This window comes from Vidua chalybeata, chromosome 13 (assembly GCF_026979565.1).
Source record: "Vidua chalybeata isolate OUT-0048 chromosome 13, bVidCha1 merged haplotype, whole genome shotgun sequence".
Taxonomy (NCBI): Eukaryota; Metazoa; Chordata; class Aves; order Passeriformes; family Viduidae; genus Vidua; species Vidua chalybeata.
This window is the reverse complement of record NC_071542.1, coordinates 15,315,459-15,328,192: the sequence shown is the minus strand read 5'-3', so window position 1 is coordinate 15,328,192 and position 12,734 is coordinate 15,315,459. Positions and strand designations below refer to the sequence as shown.

Sequence of the window (12,734 nt, the reverse complement as noted above, 5' to 3'; positions counted from 1 at the left end):
CACACAGAAAAAAAACACCAAAAGAAACCAGCTAAGCTTGACTACAATTAAGAATAACAGATTTAATTATCATGGAGTTGTGGGGGAAGAGATCAAAACTCTATTGATGTTATTGGTAGCAGTGCAAACCTTTACTGGGGAAGCAGTCAAATTTATACATAATTAATAGTAAAGATTTTTTTTTTTTTTTTAAATCAGATTTCTGGGATTTTGCAGTCATCCCACTACTCCACATTTATTTCCAACTGAATAGTTAAAAAAAAAGTAAGGGACACACCCTGATTTAAGGTATTTTTACTATTACTGCTATCCTGAAACAACCCAAGAACTTTCTGGTTACTTAAGAATTACCTCTACATTAAAGCACATCTTAGTTGCTAATAAAGTAAAGTTAAATGAGACCAGGCTTTTTAAAAAAGTGTATTTGCTCTGCAGCTTCTCTGCTAATCTCTTTTTATTTCAGAACTTGTAAAGAATCCAACTATTTCTTATTTAAAAGAAAAAAAAGGAAAAAAAAAAAAGCCTGACAAGCAAACGCCTTAGGAGAAATCCCTCAAGGTGTATCTGACTCCCTCATAAAACCAAATGTTGCATTACCTTCAAATAGGAAATTTCTTCCAGTTGTCACGATTTCTGCAACTAGTGTTACATTAGCACTGAGAGAAAGGGTGAATTAAATTAAAAATAAAATAGTTCAAGCAAGAGAAAGAAAACCTGCCAGAAAAATCTGACAAAAGCCTGAATGCCAGAGCTGGCTCATTCCTGAGGGTCCATCGCCATCTACAGGCTTTTCCTCCTCTCAGAAAACCTGATCACTATTCACACGGGATTTTTGCCCAAAACGAGGATGTAGATTTTTAACTGATATTAAATAACACGTTTGCTGAAGCTAATGGAGTTACAGTGATTTAATCCACCTACAGATGTGCCTCTACTCATTGCCCCATTTTGGAAGAATAAAAACTTCCTCTATGCTTCAGGGGAATGCAGTGTTGCTCTAAGACTACATTTGCATAAAAAAAAAAAAAAAAGAAAGGAAAAAACCTACCTTTTTAAAATTAAAAGAAAAAAAAGCCCACACTGATAGGGGTGTTCCACAAATGACATGGGGGATAATAGTCAATGTCTACAATTTTCCTGCAAAACTGAGTGCTTTAAAGTACTTTCTAAGAGGTGTCAGGTCAAAGTAATGTGAATAATGAAACAAACCCAAGCAGATGCTGACTGAAAGAAAATCAATACACCTGTGGCTCTGGTGGGGGAAAAAGGAGCACACTAAGTATAAGAATTTTTAATTTTAATGGAATTTTTTCTTCCTTATATATACCTTTTTTATCCTACATGGGTTTCCTGCATTTTTTGTTTGTTTGTTTGGGCTGAGCCGTATGTTTTTCCCATACAGCTTGCAGAGTCTAAATCCATGCCAACTTCGGGAATTTTACAAATAAGCTTCTCAAATTCTGGTATTTCCAATAGTGGTGGGTAAGTAGCTTCTGTCTCACACTCCTGTTTAATGAGTCTCACGCAGATGCAACATTCATTCGACTCAGAATACTAATTTCATCTTTGTTTATGCAATTTCTAGTCTATGAATAAAGTGAACTTTCAGAAAAAACACCAGGCAAATTGGGAAAATGAAAATTACTGAATCCTGACATGGAAAACCATCTCTTTAGGATCAGATAAGATAGCAAACTATTGCAGATAAATTTCTCTTGGTTTTCAACTTGCCACTCAATTCAGAAGAATTACAAGTCAGAATCTTGTGATAAGAATCAAAAATTCAGAAGATGCCCATGAGTTTTAATCTCAAGTTCCTCTAAAGAATTTAAGACTGCAAAAAGAAATACAGCACAAGAGAAAAAACAGCTTTCAGGCAGTGGGCATGTCAGCCTTGTCCAGATTTTTTTGTGGCAAACTCCTAAAGTCAGAATAGAGGTTTGTAAGATAACCATAAAAATCATGAGCTAAATTCGCCTTTGACATAATCCAAGTTTTGCAATTTTGTTAGCAGTAATGTAACCAGTGCTGCCTTGCTGGAGAGAGAATTTCACCTTTTCTAAAACAGTTAAATAATAGCCAAAGGTAAATAAATAAATAAATAAATAAATGCTAATGTGTGATTACTCTCACAGTTGGGAAAACACATAATATCTGCTAGTGAGGCGTTAGATACAGGAGTTCAGCAGTGTTAAATATACAAATAAACCCAGCAACAGGCAAGAGTATTATTTTACTGTGCTGAGCAAAGCAAAATAAATACAAGGCATGCAAAAATAAACAGGAAAAGTACAAAATAGCACAAGATCAACAACAATCTTTTGCAAAACTTCAGGACTTGGAAAGACACAAGACGTTATATATAAAAGAAAGTAAAAAATAAAATTAAAAAAAAAAAATTAAAAGGCTTCACAAGTCAAACGGTGGAAGTACAACACAATATAGCAAACTCCAGCCAGACCACAAAGAGGGTTTGCTCTTCATAAACATCAGATCAGGCAGCTAAAATTATTACCAAAGCTCTCTTGTAACTGTCACCTGTGGTGGGTATAATTACAGGCTACTGCTGCAAGCACGCCCACGTCATATGGCAATAAAAGGACCTACAGCTTGCCAAGACCAGGCAGACAATGGAGAACACACACCACCTGACGAGAGCCCAAAAAGATCAGCCAGGGAGACTAATAAAAATGACAGCTTCGAAACAAATGACAAAGCTTCAACAACCAAAAAAAAAAAAAAAAAAAAAAAAATGAAGGGGAAAAAAAAAAAAAGGGTGATATCAAATTAGCTGGAAATGCAAGCACTGAGAAGAGTTTCCCAACAGGTTGCAACTTGAGCACAAAGGGAGGAAGAAGAATTTGTGGATGCCTTTAGTTCAGGTTTTAGCTGGAAAGAGCCCTTTTTCATTTGCCTTTTTATTTTTTTTAATTAGATAAAACGTTCCCACATTTGATGTTGGCTTTGTGGGCTGTCATTAAATAGCCAAAGAGATGAAAACTACATTACAATCTGGTTTGGGAGACTGACAGACACACGTATCTATTCAGCTGTCTTAGCACCAACACCTTCTAGGGATAAATCCACATTCTATAACAAAGCTGAATTTCTTTCTCCTTGCCTTAATTCTCAACTGGATGCCTGCATACACATTCCTGCTGACCAGCTGCACAGAGGCTTATCCTGCATCAGGACTGTTCTTTTACCCAAATACTTGGACCACAGAGTTGAACACACACAGCCAAGGTATTAAAAGGCTTTATCATCAATTAAACCCAACAAAATGCAATTAAAGAGTGAGAGGCAGTGATTTCAGTCTCTCTCATTACCAGGGCTGAGGGAATCATTTCCGTGTGATGCATTCAAGTTTTGAGTACATGACACAGAAAGCCTCAAAAATATCAGCACAGCGTAATTTAAGTGGAAAATCCCCAGCCCCAAAATCAAGGGAATTCCTACATAGGTAAATGTCTTGTTAAGCACACACAGAGGAAATGACCCCTCATATGCAAAACATAGTTTTGCTTTTATTTTTATTTTGGAACATTCCACTGGTAAGAAGCAAATCCCCAAAACTCCTGAGCTGGAAACATAAGGCCAGCCATCTTTTTCAGAGTTAAAAGGGATATTTGTACTGGTCTCTGCTCAGCTCCATCTCACCCTGACTCCAAAGCTTCAAACTCTGCTTTTTAAATCTTGTTTATTGTGTTGTCAAGGCTCAAAGTGGTTATTTCCCTATTAACTTTGTCCTTGTTTGTTCTTGCATTTTTGAAAGAGCTGGAAATAACATGTGTTTACTTTGCTGTGTGTCTCTCAGCATCGTCAACATCACTGTTGCCATTCCAGGAATTTTAACTGCTGCAGCAAAGCAAAGTCTGGGATCTCAAGCTTAAATTGTATTCCCCCTCAACCACAGAAGAATAATAGTGGAAACGTAAAAATTGCAGGGGGAAAGGGTGAAACCATCCCCTTTAATTGTCTGGAGAAGCCTGTTTCTCATCTGAGCAGCCACTTGTGTCAGGTAACGTGCTCCTGACAGCTTTGCTCCAGAACTGGTGCCTTTGCACAGGCACTGCCACGAGCAGCCAGGGGGAAGCAGGATGTAAACGTTTCCTCCTTCATTAGGAAAATACTTCTATTGGGATGTAACAGCCTGAAATAAAAACACACCTCTCCACTCCAGCCTTTTCACCGGAGTTCGAGACAACGATTTTAAAGATGTGCCTTTGCCAGGGATTTGCAGAGGGGAAAAGGGGAAGAAATGTTGGGGGCTCTGAAGAATTACGTACTAGGTGAAATTCCTGAAACCTGCCTCTTGCTGCTCCTTCAGCACCAGCTCTAGCCTGAACATGAACGAATTTCTGTAGCAGGGATATTTTACAGCTCCCCTATTTAAATAGAAACTGCCTTCCTTACTTTGCCGACGGCTTCTTTAAAACTGCAGCAAAACACAAGCTGCAAATGGGCTGAGAACAGCCCTTAGCAAAAGCTCTACAGTAAAGCGGATGTAAAGAGCATCTCTTTTGCATTAATACTTTTTTCCTTCTTCTTTTTTTTAAAGTTTTTTTCTTCTTCCAAGTTCCCTATTCAGTGTTTGAAGAATACTCATTCTTCTCTCTTTAGGATTACATCTATTCATTTTATTTAGCTTTTTAATGTGGAGACATTTTAATCTAGCATTACTTTAATGCTGTTCCCGAACAGTTTGGGAACAATGATTTATATTTCATCTTCAGCTGTGAGGATTAAAAAAACGGGGGGGGGGGGGGGGGTTGGACAGGGGGAGAAAAAAGACTATACCCTTCTCATCAGTTACACTGCCAGTCATGGCAGGGTGGTTTGTGTTTTATATCAGGGAACTGCTTGTTCAAAATTAGCAGACAATCCATAGGGAAAATAAGAAATATTTAATAAGAATAAGAAATAAGAAAGCTCATGTGAGCACATCTTGCTTCCCCACCCTACAGAAGAATGAGTTATTACCATCTACTAGTAAATACTCAGTTAAATTAAACCTCTCTCCTCTGCTTGGCTGGCCAGAGGTGCAAGAGAGGTTCAGTGACTCAGTCTCTATCTTATTGCATAGCTGCTACTGGTCTCTCTTCTCCATAGATTTCACATGCTCCCTGTGAAACTTTCATCCCAAGAATTTCCTCTTATTGATCTATAACTCCCCTCCCATCAAGGGAAAAATACAATAAAGTAAACCACTGTGTTGCAAAACAATGCAGGAGTTAAACTGGATGTTTTACCCGTATATTGTTGTCATGTCCAGGGTTGAATTATGCTCAGTACAAACTGGGCTGGAACATTTTGTGCTTTGCTCAGGAAAGCCAAACCATAACATGCAGGACACACTTGTCCACATACAGAATGAGAGATTTACCCCAAGTAAACTCCAGAAGGCTCAGATTTTGAGTTAACAAATACCATTCCTGAGGGGATTAAGAACATTTCCCTCTTACTGATAGGCAATTAGCAATTTTAGAGGACACTGTCAACAAGCCAATGGCCTTTTGCCCGTAGTTCATCACTATAAATATAGCCCAGCTCAACAGGGATCAAAAATTGTTCATGTCTAATAAGATGATTGGTATCTTCTCTCTGAGATGAGTTTAGCTGGGCTCAGATCCAGCTCCTGTATCAGGAGCTGAAGTGGCAGAGTGCTCCATCACACACTCAGCAGAGATGCCCAGAAGTTCACAGGCTGCAGGCTCTGTCCTCTCTCTCTGCTACTGCCCCAGGTCAGACCTGAAGCAAACTGGCAGAGCAGTGCACATCCCTGCAGCCTCACCCAGCCAGCCCTGGGGCCCCTCAGCCTTCCAAGCTCCCACAGTCCAACAAGGCAGTGCCCAAAACCAGGCATCCTCGAGCTCCCTCTGGGATTAAAGAGCTTTGGAGATCTCAATGGAGAAGAGTGACAAAATCCCACCTCTGCAGCAAGGAGCACAAAAGTTTATATTTGGGCTGTGCTGCTGGCATCCACAACCCCAAGGGCTTCCTCAATCTTCCATCAGCCAGCTTCCTGGGAAGCCCAAAGCGCTCCAAAATGACCCCATGCCTGTCATTTTCCCAGTTTCCCACATTAAATAGCTGCAGGGAGTTTGACCAGAAGCCCCACATTTCCAACACATTATGCTGCATCACCACACACTCCTCCCCTTCCTCCCAGTACGAAGCCACCATAAAATAATTAGTAGACACAGTGCAATGTCACTGCAAAATAAATAAATACTGCCTGTGCCTGCTGCATTCCTTGTCTGGCTGGCCCCTGCTGCCAGCAAGGGATGAGCTGGAAAAATCACTCCCACCTGTCCCCACCCTGGCAGCAGCCTGGATCAGCAAGAAGCCTGAACTTGATAGAGTGGGAAATGCTGCCAGTGAAAATGAAGTATTCTGGCATGGGTGAGTGTGCAGGGACCCTGAAGGAATCCAGCAGCAGCACTGCCAGCCACACCAGAGGTGCTCTGGTGGCTGGTTTCCCATCGTTTGCCTCATCCTGTCAACGTCTCTTGCAACTATCATACAAACTGTAAAAAAATATATATATGATAGTAAAAATTCCAGTCAATATATCCTTTTAATTTGCACCAGCTTATATTTTTTTAATGCAATTACTGTAATTTCATTAAATGGCATAATTACCATTAATGCAGAGAAAACTGTCAATAGAAGGTGTAATTATGTTGTATAAAATCACAAGCACAATGTGCAATGATGCATAATTCCTCATGAAAATCATTGTGACTAAAATTAACTTTTAAATATTTTAAAAATACATATAATACAGTAAGAATGATTTGGTTATTACAGACCTCACTCCCACAACCAGCAAAGGGGGAGCAGAGCAGGCAGGGAGTGTTTGCATACAGAAGGAAGGTTCAAAAATTTGGTTTAAATGTGCAACAGGAAGGTAAGAAGACAAGTTTTTATATGCATGAGTGGGAAAAACAAACAGGTTATAATCAGACATAAAAGCTGAGTTGTGAGCAGAACATTCCCCCAGGCACATTGCAGGACACAACTCCAGCTTTTGGCCACCAGTAATGCTGTGTGGAAGTGATGTCTCAATGGAGAAAAGTGTGACAAGGAAGGAGTGAAGAGAACCAGGCTAAAACTACAACATCAAGACTGCAAAATGCTAGAAAATTGTCCAAGGTAGGATATCGAGCGTGTCAGGCACGAGAAGGACCATACAGGGATGTACTGGACTATGTGTCCAGGTATCTTCAAAATAAAGACCTTTTTGTGATGTATGTTTCAATCAAAACACAACATACTGGGTTGAACACAGAGATAACTGTGCCAGGATTAAACAGAAAGGGATGTTTGAAGGTCTTTTTGGTCTTAAAAATCTACGAATCCCCCCAAACCCTGAACTGATGAAGAAGAATACACAAAGTGCTTAAAGGTATCTCTTGGTATATGAACACTGTCAACTCTACAGGCAACATTCTTCACATGGGGGAATATTCCTGATATTCCCAGGCAGACACAACCATGTGTGATCACACCAGATCAGTGAAGAGAGGTAAACCATGAAGAAGCCAGAAATCCTGTGTGACCCTTTCCTCTGACCCAGGATGTTTTCTCTAGTTGTGTAACACCATTTCCACTAAACCCTTTATGCACAGGGCAAACATCACCAGAAGTGAAAATTTGCTCTTCATCTCACCTCCCTTTCAACCCTCTTTCCTAAACCTCTAAACTTGAAAAAAGCCTGATTTTACATGTGCTTCAGCAAAGCCCAGTGTCCTCTGTGCCTATACAATTAACTCAGATGAAAAATCATCAGATTAAAAGCACAGAACGCTGATGAAAAATGTGATTACATTTTTAAAGTACAAAAAAATTCATCTACTCACATGTTCTTGGGACTGTCTCCTCTCACCATTACATCCTAATAAAGAAATTTAGCCTGGGATGATGAATCTTATAAATGAGGAAACAGAGTGAGAGCATTTTTCTCATTCACTCGTGTCCTGCCTGTGCTGTTCTCTGTTTCCTCCCTCTTTACCTGTCCCTCTTTTTCTCTTACACCCCCAAAAGCAGCTGGTGTCCTTGTCACACACACGAGCTGTCGCACTAAGGGGAGAGAACACTGAAACAGGAAGGTGAAAGATTCCATGTCCTTGGCTATTGCTGTCCTCTGACAACCTCACAAACATTTTATCTGTCTGGCAGTGGGTTTTGTCTGACTGCTGAAGAAAACAAGGCTATCATGATTACACTGCCTGCTTGTCTCCCTCCTCCTCCCTCACTTCATTCCCCCTTGGAAGAAGGGGCATGGGTTACCTGTAGAGGGAAACCAAGGGAAATACCAGATCAAAATGGTAATTGCCAGGGGCCTGAGGGACATCATCTGTAAGGCAAAATGATTTTAAAAAAACACATTTTCTAGTTTGAGGGCCTAACTGGCATCGAACCCAATAAAGGGTTTCATGAACACAGCTGAAAAATGGGTAAAGAAGCTTGGTGCATCCTCCTCACCTCTTTTAATCAGCACATGAGGAGTGGATTTTCCACACAGACTGGGCAGGGAGGGATGCTGCACCTACCGTGCTGTGTGCGTATTTTCAATACTACGAACACTCGCTGGAAATAGTGAGAGAGAGATATATATAATTAGCATTTCATTTTTAGAGCCAGAGCTGAATTATCTCCATGTGAGAAAAATCAGATAGACTTAAATTTTGGGTTGTAGAAGAAGGCTGTGGTAATTATTCTTAGAGTTGAGTATTTTTATTCCTTTCCCATTACCCACTTCCTTTCAGGAAACCAGGAGTTTTATGGTATCCAGTAAAGATGCTATCAACCTGTAACTGGCAACCTGCTCATACTCCTTTTCACTGGGAATAAATTCCTTTTTCTATAGACGCATTTTCCCACCTTCTTACTTTTCTACCTCTCCACCTCTTCCAAACTTTTCCTAGGTTTGGAAAACTGAACTTGACAGCTGTAACTTCACAAGCACTTTGGTGAAAAAGAGCAATCCTTTTAAATATGTGCTTGGATTCCTGCTGTACAGTGATGGCAGCACATGGACACTGGGATTTTACCCTCTCTTTCCAGCCCCAGCATGAAGGGCCATCTGATTCCCATGAAGGGCCATCTGTGACACAATCACAGAACCCTTTTGCACGGCCAGTCTTACTTCAGCGAGGTACCAACCACTCTGCTCTCCAGCCATTAACTATATATAATATATATAATATAATATCTTCTGAATGTACTTCAAGAAACAGGAAGACAAAAAATTAGAGAGAAAAGACCCTCTTCATCCTACCCATTCATCTGTGTGAGCCATCCCTCTAACCTACAGGGTGAAGACAGCTCCTCTGTCCTTGCTCTGAAGCTTCTTTCAATCAGGATTGGTCTACTTTACCCACCTGTGGCAAATACACTGAAGTGTTTTCCTTAAAAAATCCTTTAAGCATGTTACAATTCACAGACAGTAAACGCAGGAGAAAATCTTAGTGATGTGGATGTTGTATTGCTTAATAAACACTCAACGCAAAAACTTTCTTTCTGCATGCTGGACCACCACAAAACGATTTTTGCAACCTTTAATGGCATGCCAAACATTTCAAGCATGAAGAAAATGTAACACCGCAGAATAAAGAGCAGGCAAAATCTTTTTGTGCTTGAGTGGATTATGAGAAAACTGCAAATGGGGTGTTTACTACCAAGAGGAAAAAGGAGAGAGATGGAAAGTGGGATAGGCAGGTGGAGAAGTTGGCTTTTGGTTTGCAGAGTGCAGTGACCAGCCTTCTCCTTTTTTTTTTTCTTTCAAACAATGTATTATTACAGTCAGGAGAATAAATTTGCAACAGGCAATGCCAACACAGGCAGAGCAGGAATTGATAACCTGCAGTGAAGTGATGCCTCACTGCAATGGAAGATGGAAGGCACAAAACCCATCAGCTCACTGCACCACTGAGATCAAAAGCAACTCCCTACATCACCTTCTTGGCCACCACCTCCTGCCTTTCCTATCCCCCAGCTGCCATGTCTCAAATTAAAAACAATTCAAAATTCCAGAGTCGCCACACATTTACAGCCTGCACGTGGCGGCAACACCCACCATGGACATGGGCATCCCCAGAGCTCGGTGCAGGAGGTGAATACCTCTGCTCCAAGCCAGGAAAGGCTGCTCCTGAAGGTCTCATTCCCATCCCCACCAGGCCCAGTGTGGCCCAAGCTGCCCTGCAGCCACAAAACAGCAACAACAGCCAACGAGAAAGGGCTTCGCGCTGGTGGGGAGGAAGGCACAGGAACACTGATGGGGAGGAAGGCACAGGAACACTCTAGATCTTAGATCACTCAGCCCCAGGCAATAAAAGAAGAAATCCACTTACCACAAATGCTATCAGGCTCTTCACCGTGGACTCCCAGAGAAAGCAGCTCCAAAGGAATTGTATTGTATTCCATATTGCCATGGTGATTTTTTTCACGCGATCAACATTTCTTGATAAGATCTGATAAATATTGAGTGGGAGGAGGGGAGGAGAAGAGGGGTTTAATCAAACACACTAATATCCTACTATTGCTTCAGAAAAAGGGATAATTTAGGCTACAAATGCATGCCAGGGCACATGTCGCAAATAAAGCCTCTATTTCAGACACATTCGCCAGCTCCTGTCTGCTTTCTGATTACACCCAAACCTTCCAGATTTTCCTCATCTCTTACAAAAAAAAAAAAAAAAAGGCACAAACTGATGCCAAAACTAAATAAAACAGTTATACAAACCTACCTTTATCGTCATTTAATTCTTAAAATACATCAATGTCTCAGGGAAAGGGACAGAGAGAATGTAGTCTGCTCCTCTTTTCTACATGTTTTGGACTAGTCCATAGAAATAAATAGGGATTTTTAGATTTATTATAAGGCCTCTCTCTCAATTTTAGAAAGAATAATGGCCATTGTTCTTAAATCCTATGGACTTTTTACATAAGGAATTTAGCCTTCACAAAGAAGAGAATAAGGCTCTCATTGAGCTTTAAGTGCTGCGAAGTGTGCAAAATCCACAGCTATCATTTTCCCCACTTTGAAGCACAAAGCAGAACTACTGATGCAAGCCAGATCAGAAAGCAATTTCATGTTAACACAAACAAACCTTTTAATATATACAGAAATACACTGAATTTACATGTGTTCAGCATTTTATGCATAAATAGGTTTTGTTCTTGCAACCGTGCTACAGCAATTCAGATCTTTCAGGAACAGATACAAAAGCTTAGCCCAGACCCAATTTTCACCTTTTTAGAAAATTTGCGGTTCTCCTCAGTAAAGCGCTTTTCTCGGGGCTTGAATGTTCTAATACTTGCTTTTATCTAGAAAGAAAAAAATTAATAAAAATGAGACCATGTAGTTTTAAAGGAGTTATTTCATCTTCATAGCACCAGAGGTGCTCAGGAAAATTAGGAAATTCAGTATCTCTCAATCTTCCCAGACTCTGTGTGACACAGGAGTTGCTTTTAATACATATTTGCTACAATGAGGATGGTGAGGCACTGGCACAGGTTGGCCAGAGAGGGTGGATGCCTCATCCCTGGAACCATTCAGGTGGACAGGATTCAGACCAACCTGGTGTAGGGGAAGGTGCCCCTTCCCATGGCAGGGCAGGGTGAATGAGATGAGCTTTAGGGTCCCTTGGACCAAACCATTCTATGATTCCACGCTAAGGAAAATGCAGACAACTTAACTTGGGCGAGGCTGGACTCACTTGAGCAGGAGCAGAGCTGTGGCACAGCCCACAATGCCCTTAATAAATAGGAGTTAAACTCAGTAAAAGACTGGAGGGCATAAAGGATTGAGACTGACTCAGCCACCTAAAAACTAACCACTGTGTCCATGCCTCATTAATTTTCCTGTCAACACCCTGGGAAGAGAACATCCTGGGTCAGCTTTTCAGGGGAGAACTAGGTATTAAAAGTAATGTATAATAAAATGAACCTGAAGCCCTTTTTTGGCTGTTGCAACTGAAGCCGTGGCTGCAGCAATCAGCACCTCCTTCCTAAGGTGGCTTTAGGTTATTTGTCCCTCCAGGAATGCTCCTTCTCTGTCCCATCCACCTGAAAGGGCCATAGCTCAGACAGCCCAAATCTTCTTCACTCACAACATCAAACATCCCTCCACCACCAGATGCAACGGGGACAAGACTTTTCTGGCTTGGCTCTTGGTTTTAAAAGCATCACCCCCACCCTCGTCCTTGCAGATTCACACTTTTCTTACACCAGTGATAAGCAAAAGGAAAATACTTCAACTTACAGGATTAAATAGGACATCCAGCTCCAAGTAAATTACTCCTTTTGAAGCACGGTCCAAGTCTTTATTCTTCAGCGTGTAACAACTTTGTTTACCGTTTCTAATCTATAGTTTGGGGTGGGGAGGAGAGAAAAAGCATCAGTATTTTCCTGGCTGTTATCCTCAATATAATTTAAAGACACTGCAAACAAATAAATAAATAATTGTAACTCAAGCACAAACGAATAAAAAATAAAAACTTCTCCCAAACCCTGATAATATACTCGGCGCCTGAAATACAAAACAACTGTTGGATTAGAGACCTATAAAATCGCAGATTAAATCTCTTGTGGTCCAACTTTAATTTTCAGACCTTGTACTTTATAGTAGAGCATTGCACGCAATAATCAGTCTGAAAATTCTGCCCTGGAAGCCAGTGAGTTGATGGGAAGTAATCAGCCTCTGTTATTACAAGTTTAAAATGGGA

The 12,734-nt window shown here is 40.7% G+C and overlaps 1 protein-coding gene across 2 annotated transcripts in view; it reads right to left on the bottom strand.

Moving 5' to 3' along the window:
• Positions 1-12,734, bottom strand: part of MCTP2 (multiple C2 and transmembrane domain containing 2) — a 99,026-nt gene that overhangs the window by 33,208 nt on the left and 53,084 nt on the right. For both annotated transcript variants that reach the window (XM_053954699.1, XM_053954700.1), the window contains 3 exons: positions 12,272-12,373; positions 11,260-11,334; positions 10,359-10,478 (listed from right to left, as the gene is read on the bottom strand). In XM_053954699.1, the coding sequence (XP_053810674.1) occupies positions 10,359-10,478; positions 11,260-11,334; positions 12,272-12,373 (297 nt within the window). The remainder of the gene's footprint in view (positions 1-10,358; positions 10,479-11,259; positions 11,335-12,271; positions 12,374-12,734) is intronic.